A 16,714-nucleotide genomic window follows, 5' to 3' on the forward strand; every position below is an offset into this window, starting at 1 on the left:
TAATTTCAAAGGTGACAATCACATTTGAATTCATCATAACTAATAAATAGAAACTGTCTAGAATCATATTTTTGCTCTTCACAAGAAGCTGGATTGACACATTACTGGCAAATTTTCTGAATAGTTTTCCTGGTGAAATCAAGTTCAAAACTTGATCTGGAAGTAAAAACACAATGAAATGCTGGAGGAACTCAGCCAGTCTTTTCAGCATCTAGATATGTTGCCAACGTTTTGGGCCTGGGCCCTTCTTCAAGGAATCAGAATCAGAATTTATTGTCATGAACAAGTCATGAAATTCAGTGTTTTGTGGCAACATCATAGTCCAAACATTAATATTTTAACCATCTTACAACATTACTATAAATTTTTAAAATAAACATAGTCGTGAACGAAAAGTAAGTCAGTCTTTGGTTCAATGATTATTCAGGAATCTGATGGCAGCAGGGAGGAAGCTATCCTTGTGCTGCTGAGTGCTTGTCTTTAGGTTCCTGTATCTTTTCCCCGATGGTAGCAGAATGAAGAGGGCATGGCCTGGGTGGTGGGGGTCTTTGAAGATAGAAGCTGCTTTAAGACACTGCCTAAGGTATTGTCCTTGATTGAGTGAAGTCTAGTGCCTGTGATGTTGCAGCCCAAGTTAACAAACCCTCTGGAATTCATTCTTGGCATGAGAGTTGGTGCCTCCATACTAGGCAGAATGGTCTCCTCAGATACCTCACAAAGCTGCTGGTGAGCCTTCTTTGTGATTGCATCAATATGGAGGCTCCAGGACAGATCCTTGGAGATGTTGACACCCAGGAATTTGAAGTTCTTGACCCTCTCCACTACTGAGCCCTCAATGAGGACTGGGTTGTGTTCACCTGACTTTTTCCTGAAATCCACAATCATCTCCTTGGTTTTGCTGACGTTGAGCGCAAGGTTGTTGTCGTTGCACCATTCCACGAGCTGATCTATCTCCCTCCTGTTCGCTTCCTCATTGCTGTTTGTGATTCTGTTGACAAATGTGGTGTCATCAGCAAACTTGTAGATAGCAGGGGAATTGAGACTGGCCACACAGTCATGGGTATATGTGGAGCAGAGGGCTAAGCATGCATCCTTGGGGTATGCCTGCATTGATAATCAGTGAGGAGGAGACATTGTTTCCAATTCATACTGATTGTGGTCTTTCGATGAGGAAGTCGAGGAATCAGTTGCAGAAAGGGTACAAAGTTTAGAGTTTGTAGCTTCTTGCTTCTTGACCAGCACTAAGTGAATAATGGTACTGAAGGTGAGCTGTAGTTGATGAAGAGCAGCAGTATGTATGAATTGCCATTTTCAAGGTGATCCAGAGCTGTTTGGAGAGCCAGAAATATTGTATCTGCTGTGGAGCAATTAAGCAGCTTATTCCTTGACGTAGGTCCCAGGCCCAAAACATCAGCAATCTATCTTTGTCTCCTACAGACACTGAAAAGACCAGCTGGGATCCTCCAGCATTTCAGTGTGTTTTCTACAATCACTGTATTTGAAGACTTTCAAGTTTCATTTGATCCAGAAGGCCTATTGTTTATTTTGAGTTGGTGACCACATGCCTAATCTGACTACAATGCAACTGTTTAGCACAGATTTAAACTAAATCCCCAAATCAACACATTACTCCAACTAGTGCATTCAGAGTAAATTCATTCCTGCTGCTGAGAGTGGCATCCCAAACTCAGGCTGATGTAGCCTCTACTGTTAGCACAGGTACACAATCCTTTATCCAGGGGATAGTGTGTTCTGAATTTCAGATTTTTCCGGATTTCAGAAAGCCAGATTTAAGCCCACCCAAATTGTGTTGCTTTATCCACCCCCACCCGCCCCTTTCTCAGTCGCACTGCCATCTCTCCCTGCCCCTCGCCTGCCCGACTTGTGCTGCTGGTCTTCCCCCCCTTGTCCTGCCCGACTTGCTCTGCTGGTCTTCCCCACTTGTCTGCCTGACTCGCGCTGCCGGTCTCTTCCCCTTGCCTGCCCGACTCACGCTGCCGGTCTCTCCCTCTCGCCTGGCCGACTCGCGCTGCTGGTCTTTCCCCCTCTCCTGCCTGCTCGCGCTGCCTGTCTCTCCCCCTCGCCCGCCTCGTGCTGCCGGTCTCTCCCCCTTGTCCGCCTCGTGCTGCTGGTCTCTCCCCCTCGCCCGCCTCATGCTGCCGGTCTCTCCCCCTCGCCCGCCTGACTCGTGCTCTGGTCTCTCTCCCCACTTGCCGGATTTTGGAGCTTTCCGGATTTTAGATGTCTGGATAAAGGAATGTGTAACTGTATATACTTCATTCAACAGGTGTCAGTCTATCAAATCACTCTTGATATAAACTGGTTTCTGTAATTTGCTCAATTTTTGATAATCGTGTAATCAGTGGAAAAACTGCAATTGTTTGCTGAATGCCAACAAAAAGGATTGCTATGATCCTAATGTACTGCCGTCAAGTTTGTTTATTTCTATTTCTTGATAATTGTTGGAATAATGCATTGATGTACAATAATTTTAATGATAAAAATAGAAATAGTTGTCATGAATTAGATTTTAAACATTTCTGCAGATGGAATTAGAAACAAAAGTAACATTGTCTCTGGAATCTGCTCTGCCATTCAGTAGGAGCCGGGTCATGTGACTTTCACTTCTCCATTTTTCTCCCAGTTAACCCCTAAAATCCATGTATGTACCTCAGCTTTGATTACATCTAAATTCCACTGTGCTTAGGCTGAATTTGCTCAACCTTTCCTCATAAAACATCTTCTAAAAAAATAAAATAATTCTTATTTGCTTACAAAGCCTCCAAATTAAGTTTCCTTCATTAGACTATTATAATCCAACTGTTACCAGTGCCACAAGTAACAAAGACATTCTTGTAATTAAAGTCACATGAAAGGTTAAATTGCAAATGGTTTTGTTACCATTTACTTGTAAATTAGAATATCTAAATAAAGAGAAGATAAATAGGTACTTTAACATTCATTGTTCTGTTCTTTTTACTATAACAATAGCATAATAAACCATACACATTCAGTGGTTTGGGATTAGCTGAACAAAACTGCTAATTAAATACATAATAAGTAGACAAGAATAGGCACCAGTGCATATAGATAATTAAATGCAATTCCAGACTCACCCGTTAAATTGAGTTCTATGAATTAACCACATATATAGTTATGAAGTTTGTGAAGAGATAGAAAGTCAGGTCTTTGAGCAAATAACAAGTCAAACGTCACAGCTAGCTTTCTTCCTTTCAAACTTCCTGTTCTCATTACTCATATTGATTTTGCTGACTCCGAGCCTTTACAGGTTTAAGGCCCTTCTTACAACTTAGATCAGCGTTTTAGCCTTCACTTCTTTTGCAACCACACTGCATGAGAGAGATTAGCTGGTTTGTTTTCCGGAGAACTGCAATTGTGCCACATGCTTCAAATCACAACACGGGAAGTGTTTTCTGCAGCCAATCAAAAGCATCTGACCTAACTGCCTCTCTAATCTCTCCCATAGGTAGCACTCCCATTTTTGAAATGCTTACTGACGGCCTATCACAAAGGCAAACAAACTTTGAGAGATTAACTGAAGTGCCGTTCAAGTCTCTAAAGTCTTTAAAAAAGCACCAGGTATACCACAATGTACAAACCCCTTATATAATGAATTAATTCTTATCCTAATAAATTCTGCAAATGACTTGGCACAATTCCATGGATTGCTTTGATTTTATGAAATGCCAAAGAGTGTTCATATTCACATTAACACAGTTAATCCTCCAGATTTTTAAAAGGTAGGTTTTATGTCATTATATTATTGATAAAGTTTTACACATTAGCTTGGCACTAATAGACTGTATCCATATGGAAAAGTTGCAGGGAAATTTAATATGGTCAATAGCATTCTGTTACATTATATAGAACACAACAACAGTTAAATCTGAATTTAAAAAGCCATTCTGTACAGCTTGACTGTGATAATCTAGTTTTCAACATTTTGTGTACAGATTTTCAATGCAAATTCCATTGTTTCTTTTTAAGGACATCACAATCAGTCTAACCACAAAGCTATTAAGCAAATTGCACACCAGCAATGATTACCTATCCACATTATGAACATTAACAACATTTTTTTTTAAAAGGAAGAATCATAGATATTGATTATTCAATATCATGAAATTTTCCATTAATCCATGTCGTATAATGATCAGGGAGCATGGCAAAGATCACCTCATCATTTTAATCGACAATGCCTTGTAAAATTTATCAGCTTGGGCAGGTGTACCTGCCCACTTGCCTCATTTCTTTCATTCAGCTGAGTCCAAATGGTGAACCATTTTACAATGGTCAGATCACAAATTATCAGTTTTACTGTATCCTCTTATATAAGGAAATTAAAGAATTAAGAAATAAAGAGAGGAAAGACTGAAAAGGGGGGTAAATTCAAATATCACATCAGCCACACGATGAGAAAGGAGGGATAGAAAGATTGGATGAAGAGAAAGTAAGAAATAAAAATAAGTGGTGTGAATTTTTTAAATCTTTACTCATTGATAAAGCTTTCAGACTCCACATATGCAATTTCATTTCCTGGGCAAATGATTTACAGTAATTAACAATCACCATATCATAAAAGGGGACACTTAGTCTTAATTTTGTGTATGAAACGTCACACTGATCAACATGTTAAAGCAACAATACCATAAAAATCATGGAAAGTTAAACATGATAAACCATTTTCATTAAATTAATGCAGGAGAAGCCAAGATTAATCATCAGAACATTTTTCATTCAAAATTCAAGATCACAAGATATAGGAGCAAAAGTAGACGTGATGGGCCATCTCGTCTGCTCTGCCATTCTAATCATAGAATATAGATCCTTTGGCCCTCGATCTTGAGCTGAACTATATATTCCTTAAAAAAGTATAAAACCCACCCTATCCCGTAACCCTCTTATTTTTCTTTCACCCATGTGGCTGTCTAAAAGTCTCTTATACGCCCCCAATGTTTCAGCCTCTACCACCATCCCTGGCAAGGCATTCCAGGCACCCACAACTTTCCATAAAAAGACACCCCTGATGTCTCCTCTAAACTTCCCTCCCTTCACTTTATACACATGTCCTCTGGTGTTTGTTATTCCTGACCTGGGAAACAGATGCTGACTGTCCACCCTACCTATGTCTCTCATAATCTTGTAGACCTCTATTAAGTCTCTCATCCTTCAAAGAAAAAAGTCCCAGCTCTGCTAACTTTGTCTCATAAAGCTGGTTTCCCAATTCATGTAACCTGGTAAATCCTGGTAAATCTCCTCTCCATAGTTTCCACAATCTTCCTATAATGAGGTGACCAGCACTGAACACAATACACTAAGTGTAGTCTTATCAGAGATTTGTAGAGTTGCAACATAACCTCTTTACTCTTGAACTCAATCCCCTTATTAATGAAGCCCAGAATTCAAAAGGCCTTCTTAACTATCCTATCAACCTATGCAGTGACCTTGAGGGATGTAAGGATTGGAACCCCAAGGTCCCTCAGTTCATCCACACTCTTAAGAAACCGACCACTAACCATGTATTCAGCCTTCTGCTTTGTTCTTCCAAAATGCATCACCTCGCACTTATCCGAATTGAACTCCATCTGCCACTTTTCCACCCAACTCTGCATCCTGTCTATATCCTCTTGTAACCTTCGACAACCTTAATCTCCATCCACATCTCCTCCAACCTTCGTATCATCTGCAAACTCTATTACCCATCCTTCCGCCTCTTCATCTAGGTTATTTATAAAAATAACAAAGAGCAGGGGTTGCAAAACAGACCTTTGCAGTACTTGACTAGTCACCGATGTATGAGCCCAAAGGACCCCAAAACCCAGCAGCAATAGAAATTCACCAAGACAAATGGTTACTTAAACAAAAGTTGCTTTTAATTATCTTTAAATATGAAAACAGGATCAACTTATTACTGTTAACTTAACCTCCTTCTAATTCTAAGCGCACGTGTATGTAATGTGTGTGTAAGTTCAGAAAAGTTATTTGATTCACAGTCTAATCTCACTTCTCACTTCTCCAAGTTCACTGGTTGCCGGCAATTCTTATACTGTGCACAGAATTTAACATTTATGAATTTCAACAGGCTTTGGTGCTTGAAAAGTAATGGTTACCACTCAGGAAGATTCTTTACAGTTTTCAGAGAGATTTGTTGCTCGTACTGATTTCTTCCAATCAGCCACGTCAGTGTCTTGCTGAAGAAACTTGCCCCATCAGGGTTTTCCCAGATGATAACCTCTTTCTTTCAGGTCACCACAGAGTTCCTTTTCTATTTCCCTTATTTCAAGTGAAACGCTATATAGCCAGCCATCTCCTCTTGTATGGACCACAAGGGCTTTGACCAGGCTGAACTAAGAACTCACAACCCATCTTCAAAATGGGTTGTCCTGTTCCAGCCTCAGTTACTGCTGCTGAACTGTAGAACTGAATTCTCTCTCTCTCTCTCTCACACAGAGAAAACCACATGACCCTCTTAGAACAGCAAATGAGACCCAATCTTCTGAGTTTGTTCATCTGTTGCTTTCCAAAACAATAATCCATTACTCCACAGTATGCCCAATTAACACCTACTTGTGAAGTCCTTATAGACAATCCTCAAAGTTTTTGCAAAGGCATCCAGAGCCTGGACTGACTGGCTTGAGCAAAGCTCCAGCATTTTAAATGAGATTGGTGTGTGACTGAACTAAAAACCCCACAATTTATCTTCCAAAAGAATATCGATATACAATATAAATAATCAGTCACACCAACCTCCAAGCAAAATACTTTCCTTCCACTATAACTCTTCAACTTGCAAGCCAATTTTGTTATCCACACAGACAAGGTTCCATGGATCCATCCCATGCCTCATTACTTTTTGAATGAGTCTCTCATGGGGGGACCTTGACAAATATCTTACTAAAATTTATGTAGACCACATCTACTGCCCAACCTCATCAATTTCTTTTCTTACAGTCTCAAAAACTTCAATTAGGCTCTTGAGGCACGACCGTCCCTTCACAAAACCATGCTGACTATCCTTGTGTAGATTGTACTTCTCCAAATGCACATAGATCCTATCCTTAAGAATCCTCTGCAATAGTTTACACACCACTGACATAAGACTCACTGGTCTATAATTCCCAAGATTTTCCCTATTATTTTTTTTTAAGCAAGGGGAAATACACTTGCCATTCTCCAATCCCCCAGCACCTCTCCTGCAGCCAGAGGAAGATCATAGCCACTGCCCCGGCTATCTCTTCCCACAGCAACCTGGGGTATATTACATCTGGCCCTGAGGATTTGTCAACCTCAATGTTTTTAAGGGGATCTAACACTTCCTCAATTTCAACAATGTCCAGCACACAAGCCTGTTCTATTCCTACCTCACCTTGATCAAGGTCCTTTTGTGAATACTGAAGCATGTATTCATTTAGGACCTCTCCAACCTCCTCCATTTCCAGGCGCACACTGTCTCCTTTATCGGCCCCACCTTCATTCTCATTATCCTTCTGTCTTTAATGTGCACATAGAATGCCTTGGGATTCTCCTTAATCCTATATGCCAAGGCCTTCTCATATCTCCTTCAAGCTCTCCTGAATCCTTTCTTAAGATCCTTCCTGGCTACCATATATTTTTCATGAGCCCTTCCTGTTTCCTATATCTAATATATGCTTCCTTCTTCCTTTTGGCTAGTTGCCTCATCTGTTTTGTCAACCATGATTCCCTTTTCCTACAATCTTTTCCTTGTTCCAGTATAACAAACATATCTTGAACCCAGCATAAGTGGTCCCTAAACTTCTTCCACATTAGTTCTGTGCTTTCATCCTTGAACATCTGTTTCCAATTTACTCTCTCTAGTTCCTGCCTCATCCCATCATATTTAGCCCTTCCCCATTAAGCAGCTTTCCATTTTGTCTACTTTTATTCTTTTCCATAACTATGTTAACGCTTAGGGAATTGTGGTCACCCTCCCCCGCTGAGAGGTCTGCCACATGACCAGGTCCATTACCCAGAATTAGATCCAATTATCGTCTCTCCTTTCGTTGGCTGGTCCACATACCATGTCAGGAACCCTTCTTGGATATACCTGACAAATTCAGCCCCATCAGAATCAGAATTTATTGTCATGAACAAGTCATGAAATTTGGTGTTTTGCTGAAGCATTATAGTGCATTCATACATATTATAACATCTTATGACAGTACTATTAAAAAAATATAAAATTAAATAATAGTGCACAAAAAGAAATGGCAGTGTCTTTGGTTCATTGATCTTTCAGGAATCTGATGGCGGGGGAAGAAAGAAGCTCTCCTTGTGCCGCTGAGTGATCGTCTTTGCGCTCCTGTATCTTTTCCCTGATGGTAGCAGAATGAAGAGGGCATGGCCAGGGTTGTGGTGGTCTTTGAGGATAGAGGCTGCTTTTTTAAGACACTGCTTCATTTAGATATCCTTGATGGAATGAAGTCTGCTGCCTGTGATGTTGCAGGCTGAGTTAACAAACCTCTGGAGTTTATTCTTGAGAGTTGGTGCCTCCACACCAGGCAGTGATGCAACCAGCCAGAATACTCTTCACAGTACACCTGTAGAACTTTTCGGTGACATACCAAATCTCCTCAGACATCTCACAAAGTGTCGCTGCTGGCGAGCCTTCTTTGTGATTGCATCAATGTGGAGACTCCAGAACAGATCCTCGGAGATGTTGACACCCAGGAATTTGAAGTTCTTGACTTTCTCCACTACTGAGCCCTTGATGAAGACTGAGTCATGCTTCCCTGACTTCCTCCTGAAGTTCACAATCATCTCTTTGATTTTGCTAACATTGAGAGCAAGGTTGTTGTTGAAACAGCATTCAACGAGTTGATCTATCTCCCTCCTGTGCGCTTCCTCATTGCCGTTTGTGATTCTGCTGACAACTGTGGTGTCATCGGCAAACTTGTAGATGGCATTGGAATTGTGCCTGGCCACACAGTCGTGGGTGTGTAACAAGTAGAGCAGTGGACTAAGCATCTATCCCTCTTGCAGTAAGGAGGTTCCAGTCAATATCATGAGCTGATCCATTCGCCAACTCAGCCCCATTCCCCAGCTTTCTCCCTGTAACCAATCAAATACCTGTCAATCTCTGCCTTGAATACACCCAATGACCTTGCTTCCACAGCCACCTGTGGCAACGTTCCACAGACTCATGATCCTCAACTGAATAAATTTTACTGCATCTCTATTTTAAATTGATGCCATTTTATCCTGAAGTTAAGCCCTCTTGTCCTGGAATCCTCTACTATGGGAAACACCTTTGCCACATCTATTCTGTCCAGGCCTTTCAGCATTGGAATTGCCTCTATGAGGTCCCCACTCATCCATCGAGTGCAGTGCAAGAGCCGACATTCACTTCTCATAAGCTAACTCTTTCATTCCTGCTATCATTCCAGTAAATCTTCTCTGAACTCTCTCCAACACCAGCACATCTTTTCTCAAATAAGGACCCAAAACTATACCTAAGAATAAACAGTACTCCAAACGAGGTCTCAACTATATCCCTGCTCTTATATGCTATTCCTCTAGAAATTATTGCCAATATTGCATTTGCTTTCTTCACCATTGACTCAACCTGGAGGTAAACCTTTAGGGGTATCCTGCATGAGGACTCCCAAGTCCTTTTGTATCTCATAAGTATGATTTTTCTCCTTCTAAATAATAGTCAGTCCATTTATTTCTTCTACAAAAGTGCATGAGCATATACTGTTCAAAATAGTATTTCACCTGGACCTCTCTGCCCATTCTCCTCATCTATCCAAGTCTCCCTGTAGCCTTTTGGTATTCTCAGCATCACCAGCCCTACCACCAATTTTGGTATCATCTATTCCAGAATCCAAACCATCTATCTATCTATCTATTTATTTATTTTTCAGGTGCTTTGTCATTCAGCATGGGCGATCATGTCTCTCCATCTATCACAGTCTTTGACCTTCCGAATTGTAGTTGTTGCCTCCCTGTTTACAACCATGATGTTAATGCATCTCTCATTTTCATTCTGTGTCTGCCTCTGCTTCTTTTTCCTTCCAGCTTTCCAGTTGTAACTAAATGTTAATCTGTCGACAGTTGCTGGATAATGGTTAAGGTACACCTGTGGCCAGATGAGGCTCTTTTGGTGAAGGCTCCATTCATATCTTTGAGCTGAGAATGTAATTGTTTTGAGTTCATGATCATAAAAGGCAAGAATACTGGAGTGGTTTCCCGTTACCTTCTTCAGTTGCAGTGTCCATACTGGATGGGTAACCCTGGCAACATTGATCAGCAGATTAGTTTTACAACCATAAATTCCAGTTTGTAAGAATCTGCTTGTAAAAACCATTCACCACCTGCAATCCATGGCTAAGCAGGTAATACACTTTGCCCAAGGGTGATCTGTAGGCTATCTGACAGAAGGAATACCTTACACCTCCTTTTGCTGAGCATTTGCACAGCACAGACACTGACAAATCATTTATATACAACGTAAAAAGTGGCCACAACACTGAGCCTGCGGAACTCTTTATTCTTACTCTCTGTTTCCTGCCAATTAGCCAATGCTCTACCTATGCTAGTATCCTTCCTGTAATTCCATGGTTTTCATCTTGTTTAGCAGCCTTATGTGTGGCACCTTGTCGAAGGCTTTTTGAAAGTTCAGATACACAACATCCACTGCATCTATACTTCTTGTGATCTCTTCAAAATATTGCAAAAGATTTGTCAGGCATGATTTCCTTTAAGGAGACCATGCTGACTTGGGCCTATCTATTCATGCACTTCCGGGTATTCCGGAATCTTATCCATGACAATCAACTCCAACAGCTTCCCAACCACCAACATCAGGCTAATAGGTCTATAAAAGTGTGCATAAAGACAGGCAGGAAATGTTTATATTCAGCAAAATCTGACCAACTGCATTTTTTTCTGTATTGTGTTTACACAACACTTAATAAAGAACTACTCTGAAAGCTAGTTGAATAGAAATGAGACTCGATTGGATAAAATATGTAATCTTGATATTTATTCTATTTATCAAATAGAAAAAAAAACCACAATCTGTTTCTTGATTTAGAAAAAAACTTCCAAGTATGATAGTTATACAAGTTTACAGTACAGAAAAAGGGCACCTCTAACAAATTTATTCATATTGACCAAGTTGTGGATCAAAGCTAGTCTGATTTGACTAAATTCAGCTCATATTCCTCTCCACTTCTCCTATCTATGTACCTCTCCAAATATCTTTTAAATCTTAAAATTGTACCCACCTCTTTCAATGTTAATGACAGCTTGTTTCATATACCCAATACCATAAATCTATGGCCTCAAATTTTAAGATCCCCCCCACCCTTGAAAAAAACTTATCTATGACCTTCATGAACAGCACAAAACTAAAAACATAAAATTTGATTTATTATAATGTTCTTCATCCATTCACCAACATTGCATGTGCCAATTTTCATAAATTTAATTATGAATAGATCAAATACTGACACAAAATGACTAATTTTAACAGTGATATTTCTCATGAAGAGACAGAACATGCACATTTCTTTCATCTAATTATCTCAGGCACTAGTTTTTGTTTCCCCCTTAAGACTGTATTTCATTGGAAACTGGCACCCAAATGATTCACTGTGAATTGTTCCTTGAAATATACTTAATTTTAAATTTAATAATTAAAATAGAAATTCTTTTTAAAATGTATTGCATTTGTATGCATACCCTTGATAAAACGGCTTCAAACTTTATGAATAATTGTTGACTGGCAAGGATTTATATTACAGTAGTTGCAATTTATTTACTTTAATATATGTAGCCTTACAGACGACCCTCACATGGGATTGTGAGAGGAAGAGAGAAAATGGTCTGCATCACAATATTCCATAACACAAAGCTGCACAAAGTTTTATTGGCAAATTCATCAAGAAATGTAGTGTTGAAAAAATGAGTTATTTACTTTTTCCCCCCATATTATTTTCATAAGAGGGAAATTTTGTTGTAAATGTGCTGAATATTTGTGCTGTGCACACATTGTGTGGAATACAAGTTTCCACCTCCGTGTCTCTCGGTAGACCCAGAGAAAAATGACAGACACCAGTATTTTCCCAAATCCATAGAACGAACCCATTTATTTACAATTAGATAACTAATTATAGTATTTACAATGCCCTTGATCCCAAGGGAACTCTCGCAAGCCATCTCACACACATGATTGGATTAGTTGATTGATGGCTCGTCCCGAGAACCAGTAACACCTACTATTGGCGACGGTGGGGGTCACTCTGTTTAGGACATCCTAGCAAATTTTTGGGTAGGAATTTGTGAATATTTTAAGGGTAAATTTCTACAAACCAAACGGCCACAACATAGGGATCACCTGTACTTAATACAATTGAAATATCAAGCACTTCAAAACATTCATTTTGTAGATTTTGGCTCTACTTAATTGAATGCACAAATTTTTAAACATTGAAATGACTAAATTGCAACGTGGTGTTAACAATTATTATTTTGGGACATGTTCTTTAGAAAGTCCTGAAGATTAAATATCAGAACAGAGACTGATGAGTTTCGTTGACTACTACTGATTTGTAAGTTATCTTTTATATCTGGAACAGAAAAAAGTTTTTTGAATAATTATTGTTTTGCTTCAACCCCTATATAATTCCACCCTAAAACAGAGTAAGCCGAAGTAATGAAAAGCTTGGTCCACAATTAAAATAAAATGGAAAAATTTATTCTCATTTTAATTTTACTCACATGTTGAGAATCTTTAGGATTAATAGATTTCAAGTTCTTTTCTAGAACAAAAATCTCATGCTGTATTTTTTCCATCTCTTTCCATTGTCTTTCCATCTGTTGTTCAACTTTCTCAGCTTCCTGACGCAAATGATTAATCAGCTGGATCTTCTGTGCTAATTCCCGTTTGAGCTGCTCTGTCTCATCTTCTGAGATCTACAGATTAAGTAGAAAGAATGAATCTAACCAGATAGAAAATATATTTTTCAGGACATTTCAAAATGAAAATTCCCAAGATACTCCATTTTGTTTAAATAATAATTTTCTTCAATATGCTGTCAACTTACAAAACAACAGTTCTTTTTTTGTTTGTATTCATCCCAGAATATATTCTTTCTTCTATTTAAATGTTCAGGCTACATTCCCAAAAAGACTGGTAAGCAACAAAGTTTCAGGCAGTACATGTAGTATAGCAGGCCAAGTTAATTCATATTCAGAAGCAGCACCTTTCATTTCTGTGTAGAGAAACACTATGCTTTCTTCAAGCCATCATAACCACAACTCTTTAGAGAATTTGGGAATTTTAACTTCAAGAGTGACTCTACAATGAATGAATTGCACAGCACTAAGAAAGCTAAAACTGCTATTTAATGGATTACTTGAAAAGCAGATTCTTGGACCCATTGCACCAACCATAGAGAAATAAATTTAATCTGTGCCTATTACCCAAGTTCATCTTGTATACGCGAAAAAACCTAAGAATGATGATATTATCTCTCATAGATCTGTAGGTCCAAAACATACAAATTTTTGTTAAACTATTACATACCTGTTTTTGTGCAGTTAACTCTTCCAGATTTTTTAGCTCTTCGGCTGTTCTCAAGGCTGGTTGTTGTGTCTTTTCTTTTTCAGCCTGTAGTTGCCTTAATGCTTCTTCAGCTAGGGAATAAAGACTTTAGAATAGTTTACGTGAAGATTACAGAGCATTATTCTTTAAACTTGACAGTCCCACTTTAAGTATTAATCGGATGACAAAAACTTTCACATTACTTTTTAGCTCTTTAGAAGAACCCAGGTAAACTCCTTATTTAATTTTGTGCTTACTTCAAAATCTCATTCTAAAAATGCCAACTCACTGAAATTTGCAGTTTCATGTTAAAAATGAAGACATGTCTTTCTTTATAAATTAACCATGAGGGTTATACACTGCATTACTTCAAAACCCATTTTCAAGTAAATTTCTAATGTTTCAGTATTCAAACAAGGAATTCAACTTTATGCAACTTTAAAGAAATTTTAAAAAGGCTTCACATTTTGAAGGGTTGAAGCTTAAGCAATTGCGCTCAATTTCTGACGAGATAGTGGAAGGTGATGATTACTAGCAGGCAATACCACACAAAGAATTATTCATACCTCAACCTAAAAGCACCCCTCCCCCCCCCCCAACCCCACAAAGTATACTTGCTAAAATGGATCAATGGATAGCAATCAGTAAAGGAAATCAGTGTTGACTTATCATCTTTTCATACGGAACTCAAAAACCAATTGTGAATGCTCTATACTGTGGCCAAAAGCAGCCTGGATACGTGATCTAAACTGAAAATGTTTGAAAACTTAATTTTACAACTTCAGAAGATCTTTCACTGTTTAAAAAAGTTTAAGAGCACAGTTCAGTGGATTTACCTTTTTGAATTTCCTTTTCCTTGTCTTCCAGCTGGACATCAAGTGCCGGATTAAGTTTTACTCTCATTTTATTTTTTCCTTCATCATCCACTTCAAATTGAATTTTTCCAACATTTCCATGCTGTACTGGATCAAGGATATTTTCTTCCTGGATGCATTGGTTTCTCTTGTACCTGGCCTTCCCAATGTAAGGACTCTCATTTGGAATTTCTTCCAATCCAAAATTCTGTAAAACGTTTAGGTGAAAAAACACATTCATACAAATTATTAGATTTAAGACAGCAACGTTTTTCAAGAGAATTAATCATACTGAATGAAGTTCTGAAATTTTTGATAAAAGCACTCTGAATAAGAACAGAAAAGTACAAGTCACAAGACCCGATTGTGTTGTTGCATCTGGCCAGCAACAAAATTTGCCATTCACAGTGTTCCAACTGCCATTTTAAAGGGTCAGTCTCACTGTGATGATATCCAAGGTGACATATTGCTGAGCTACTGTCCCAGATGCCCCTGCCACAGACTTCAAATGTTTCTGACACTCAGTGACATTTAAAAATAAAAAAAAATCCTAATTATGAATAGTAATTAAATCAAAATCTCCAAAAAGTAAAGATGTGTCGAATCAGTCAACCAAAAGTATACCAATTAAAAAAAAATCTTCTTTGGTTTGCATTTGATATTTAATACCGCTTCAATCTTCTTCCCGGTCTAATCTAGTGCAAGATCAGAGGCAATTTTCAGCATGGTGACAAGCAAAGACTTCAAGGATGGCCTTGGCCACTAGACAGAGCAGAGCGACAGATGCTGAATCTTTTCACTTTGTAGATCCAAGGTGAGCAGTCAAGTTTCATGGCTGGAAATTGGTGGTTCCCAATGGCTCCAGCCTAAACCAGCAAGATTTGCTTCTGAAATATTTACTCTGTATCAAAAATAAGCTGAACCACCGGAAAGAGTATAAATTTTAACAGAAACATAAATGAAAGGCAAGGCAGTTGCAAGTGTTCAGTTCATAAAAATTTCATTCCCTCCAAAGAATTTGTTGTTTTTCCTTCATTCACAATTTCTATAGTACACAGCATCCTGCAGCTGAGTAAGAGGCCCAGTACGATTCTCAAATTCCAAAAGCTTACCATAACATATTTATCAACTGTAATGTCAACCAGCTTAGGATACAAAGGAACAAAAGTAAATGTATAAATATTTGTCATCACAAATGACAATGCTTTTATATTTTACATTTGCTCCATTATGCCCAAAACATTTGCATCATTGCCTTGGCATTCCCTCTACTTTTACTCATCTGGGTATTTCATTCTTGACTGGATAATTACAAAGGTAGTCAATTACTTCAGTCGGTATTTGATGGAGTAGCTCAAACTTGGCATCAATCTTGTAAAATGCCAATTCCTGCTCCAGCTGATAATGCTTATGACAAGTCCGTGTTAGTTCTGCTGCCTTCTGCTTAAGCTGTAACAGGAAATAAAATAAATTCAGCAAGCATTCACATTTCCGAGAAATTTAACTACAGTTTAAAAAAAATCTGATCATTTTCTTCTTTCTCTTCTTGATTTCCAAAAGCTAAATTTTTGATCCCTCAGGTGGATGATTAGCCAAGAAAACAGGCAGCAAAGCAATAATAGTTGTGGTCCCCAACTGAAAAGGATGCCCAAATCACTCAAAAAAAACTTGTCTAATCTTAAAAAAGTTTCCAATCACTTCTGCGAATGAATTAAATTGATGATAATCTTCAAATGTAGGGAAATGAAAAAGCCTATTTAGGCAAAGATCCAGAAACATCAATGAGATAATGACCCTAAAGTCTCTTTCAATGTTGATGGATGTAGGATAAATAATGGCAGAAAATGTGAAAATTCTATTGTTCTTGACTTAAAGTGATTGTTTATATTAACCTGTAAAAGCAAAAAGAAACATTGTTCAATTTTTCATTTCAAAAGTGGAACTTACGGTATTGCAATGGCCACACTTGACATTCAAAGATCAGTTTAGAGCAGCCATTTTTAATGGGTGCCACACGACTCCCCTGGGGGCCACAACACATTTAAGGGGGGAGGGGCAGTCCACATTGTGAAATTATAAAATATTTTTATGTGGCCAGTAGGAGGGAAGAACAGAAGAAACCAACCAACACAAGGAAGGGTGCTCATAAACTTTGAGCAGAGTCCTCTGGGGCCATAGCCAAAAAGGGTGGAGAAATGACTGGTCTGGATTATATATTTAAGCTTCTGGTCTCAAGCTTTAACCTATCATTCTTGTCTCTGAATGTTAA

The 16,714-nt window shown here is 38.6% G+C and overlaps 1 protein-coding gene across 1 annotated transcript in view; it reads right to left on the reverse strand.

The window, feature by feature from the left end:
• The window catches only part of LOC138737057 (centriolin-like), a 119,135-nt gene that overhangs the window by 64,275 nt on the left and 38,146 nt on the right, over positions 1-16,714 (reverse strand). The window contains exons 8-11 of the mRNA XM_069887516.1: positions 15,775-15,894; positions 14,428-14,653; positions 13,574-13,683; positions 12,766-12,960 (exon numbers count right to left, since the gene is read on the reverse strand). Coding sequence (XP_069743617.1) covers positions 12,766-12,960; positions 13,574-13,683; positions 14,428-14,653; positions 15,775-15,894 — 651 coding nt within the window. The remainder of the gene's footprint in view (positions 1-12,765; positions 12,961-13,573; positions 13,684-14,427; positions 14,654-15,774; positions 15,895-16,714) is intronic.

The sequence above is a fragment of the Narcine bancroftii genome, chromosome 1 (assembly GCF_036971445.1).
Source record: "Narcine bancroftii isolate sNarBan1 chromosome 1, sNarBan1.hap1, whole genome shotgun sequence".
Taxonomy (NCBI): Eukaryota; Metazoa; Chordata; class Chondrichthyes; order Torpediniformes; family Narcinidae; genus Narcine; species Narcine bancroftii.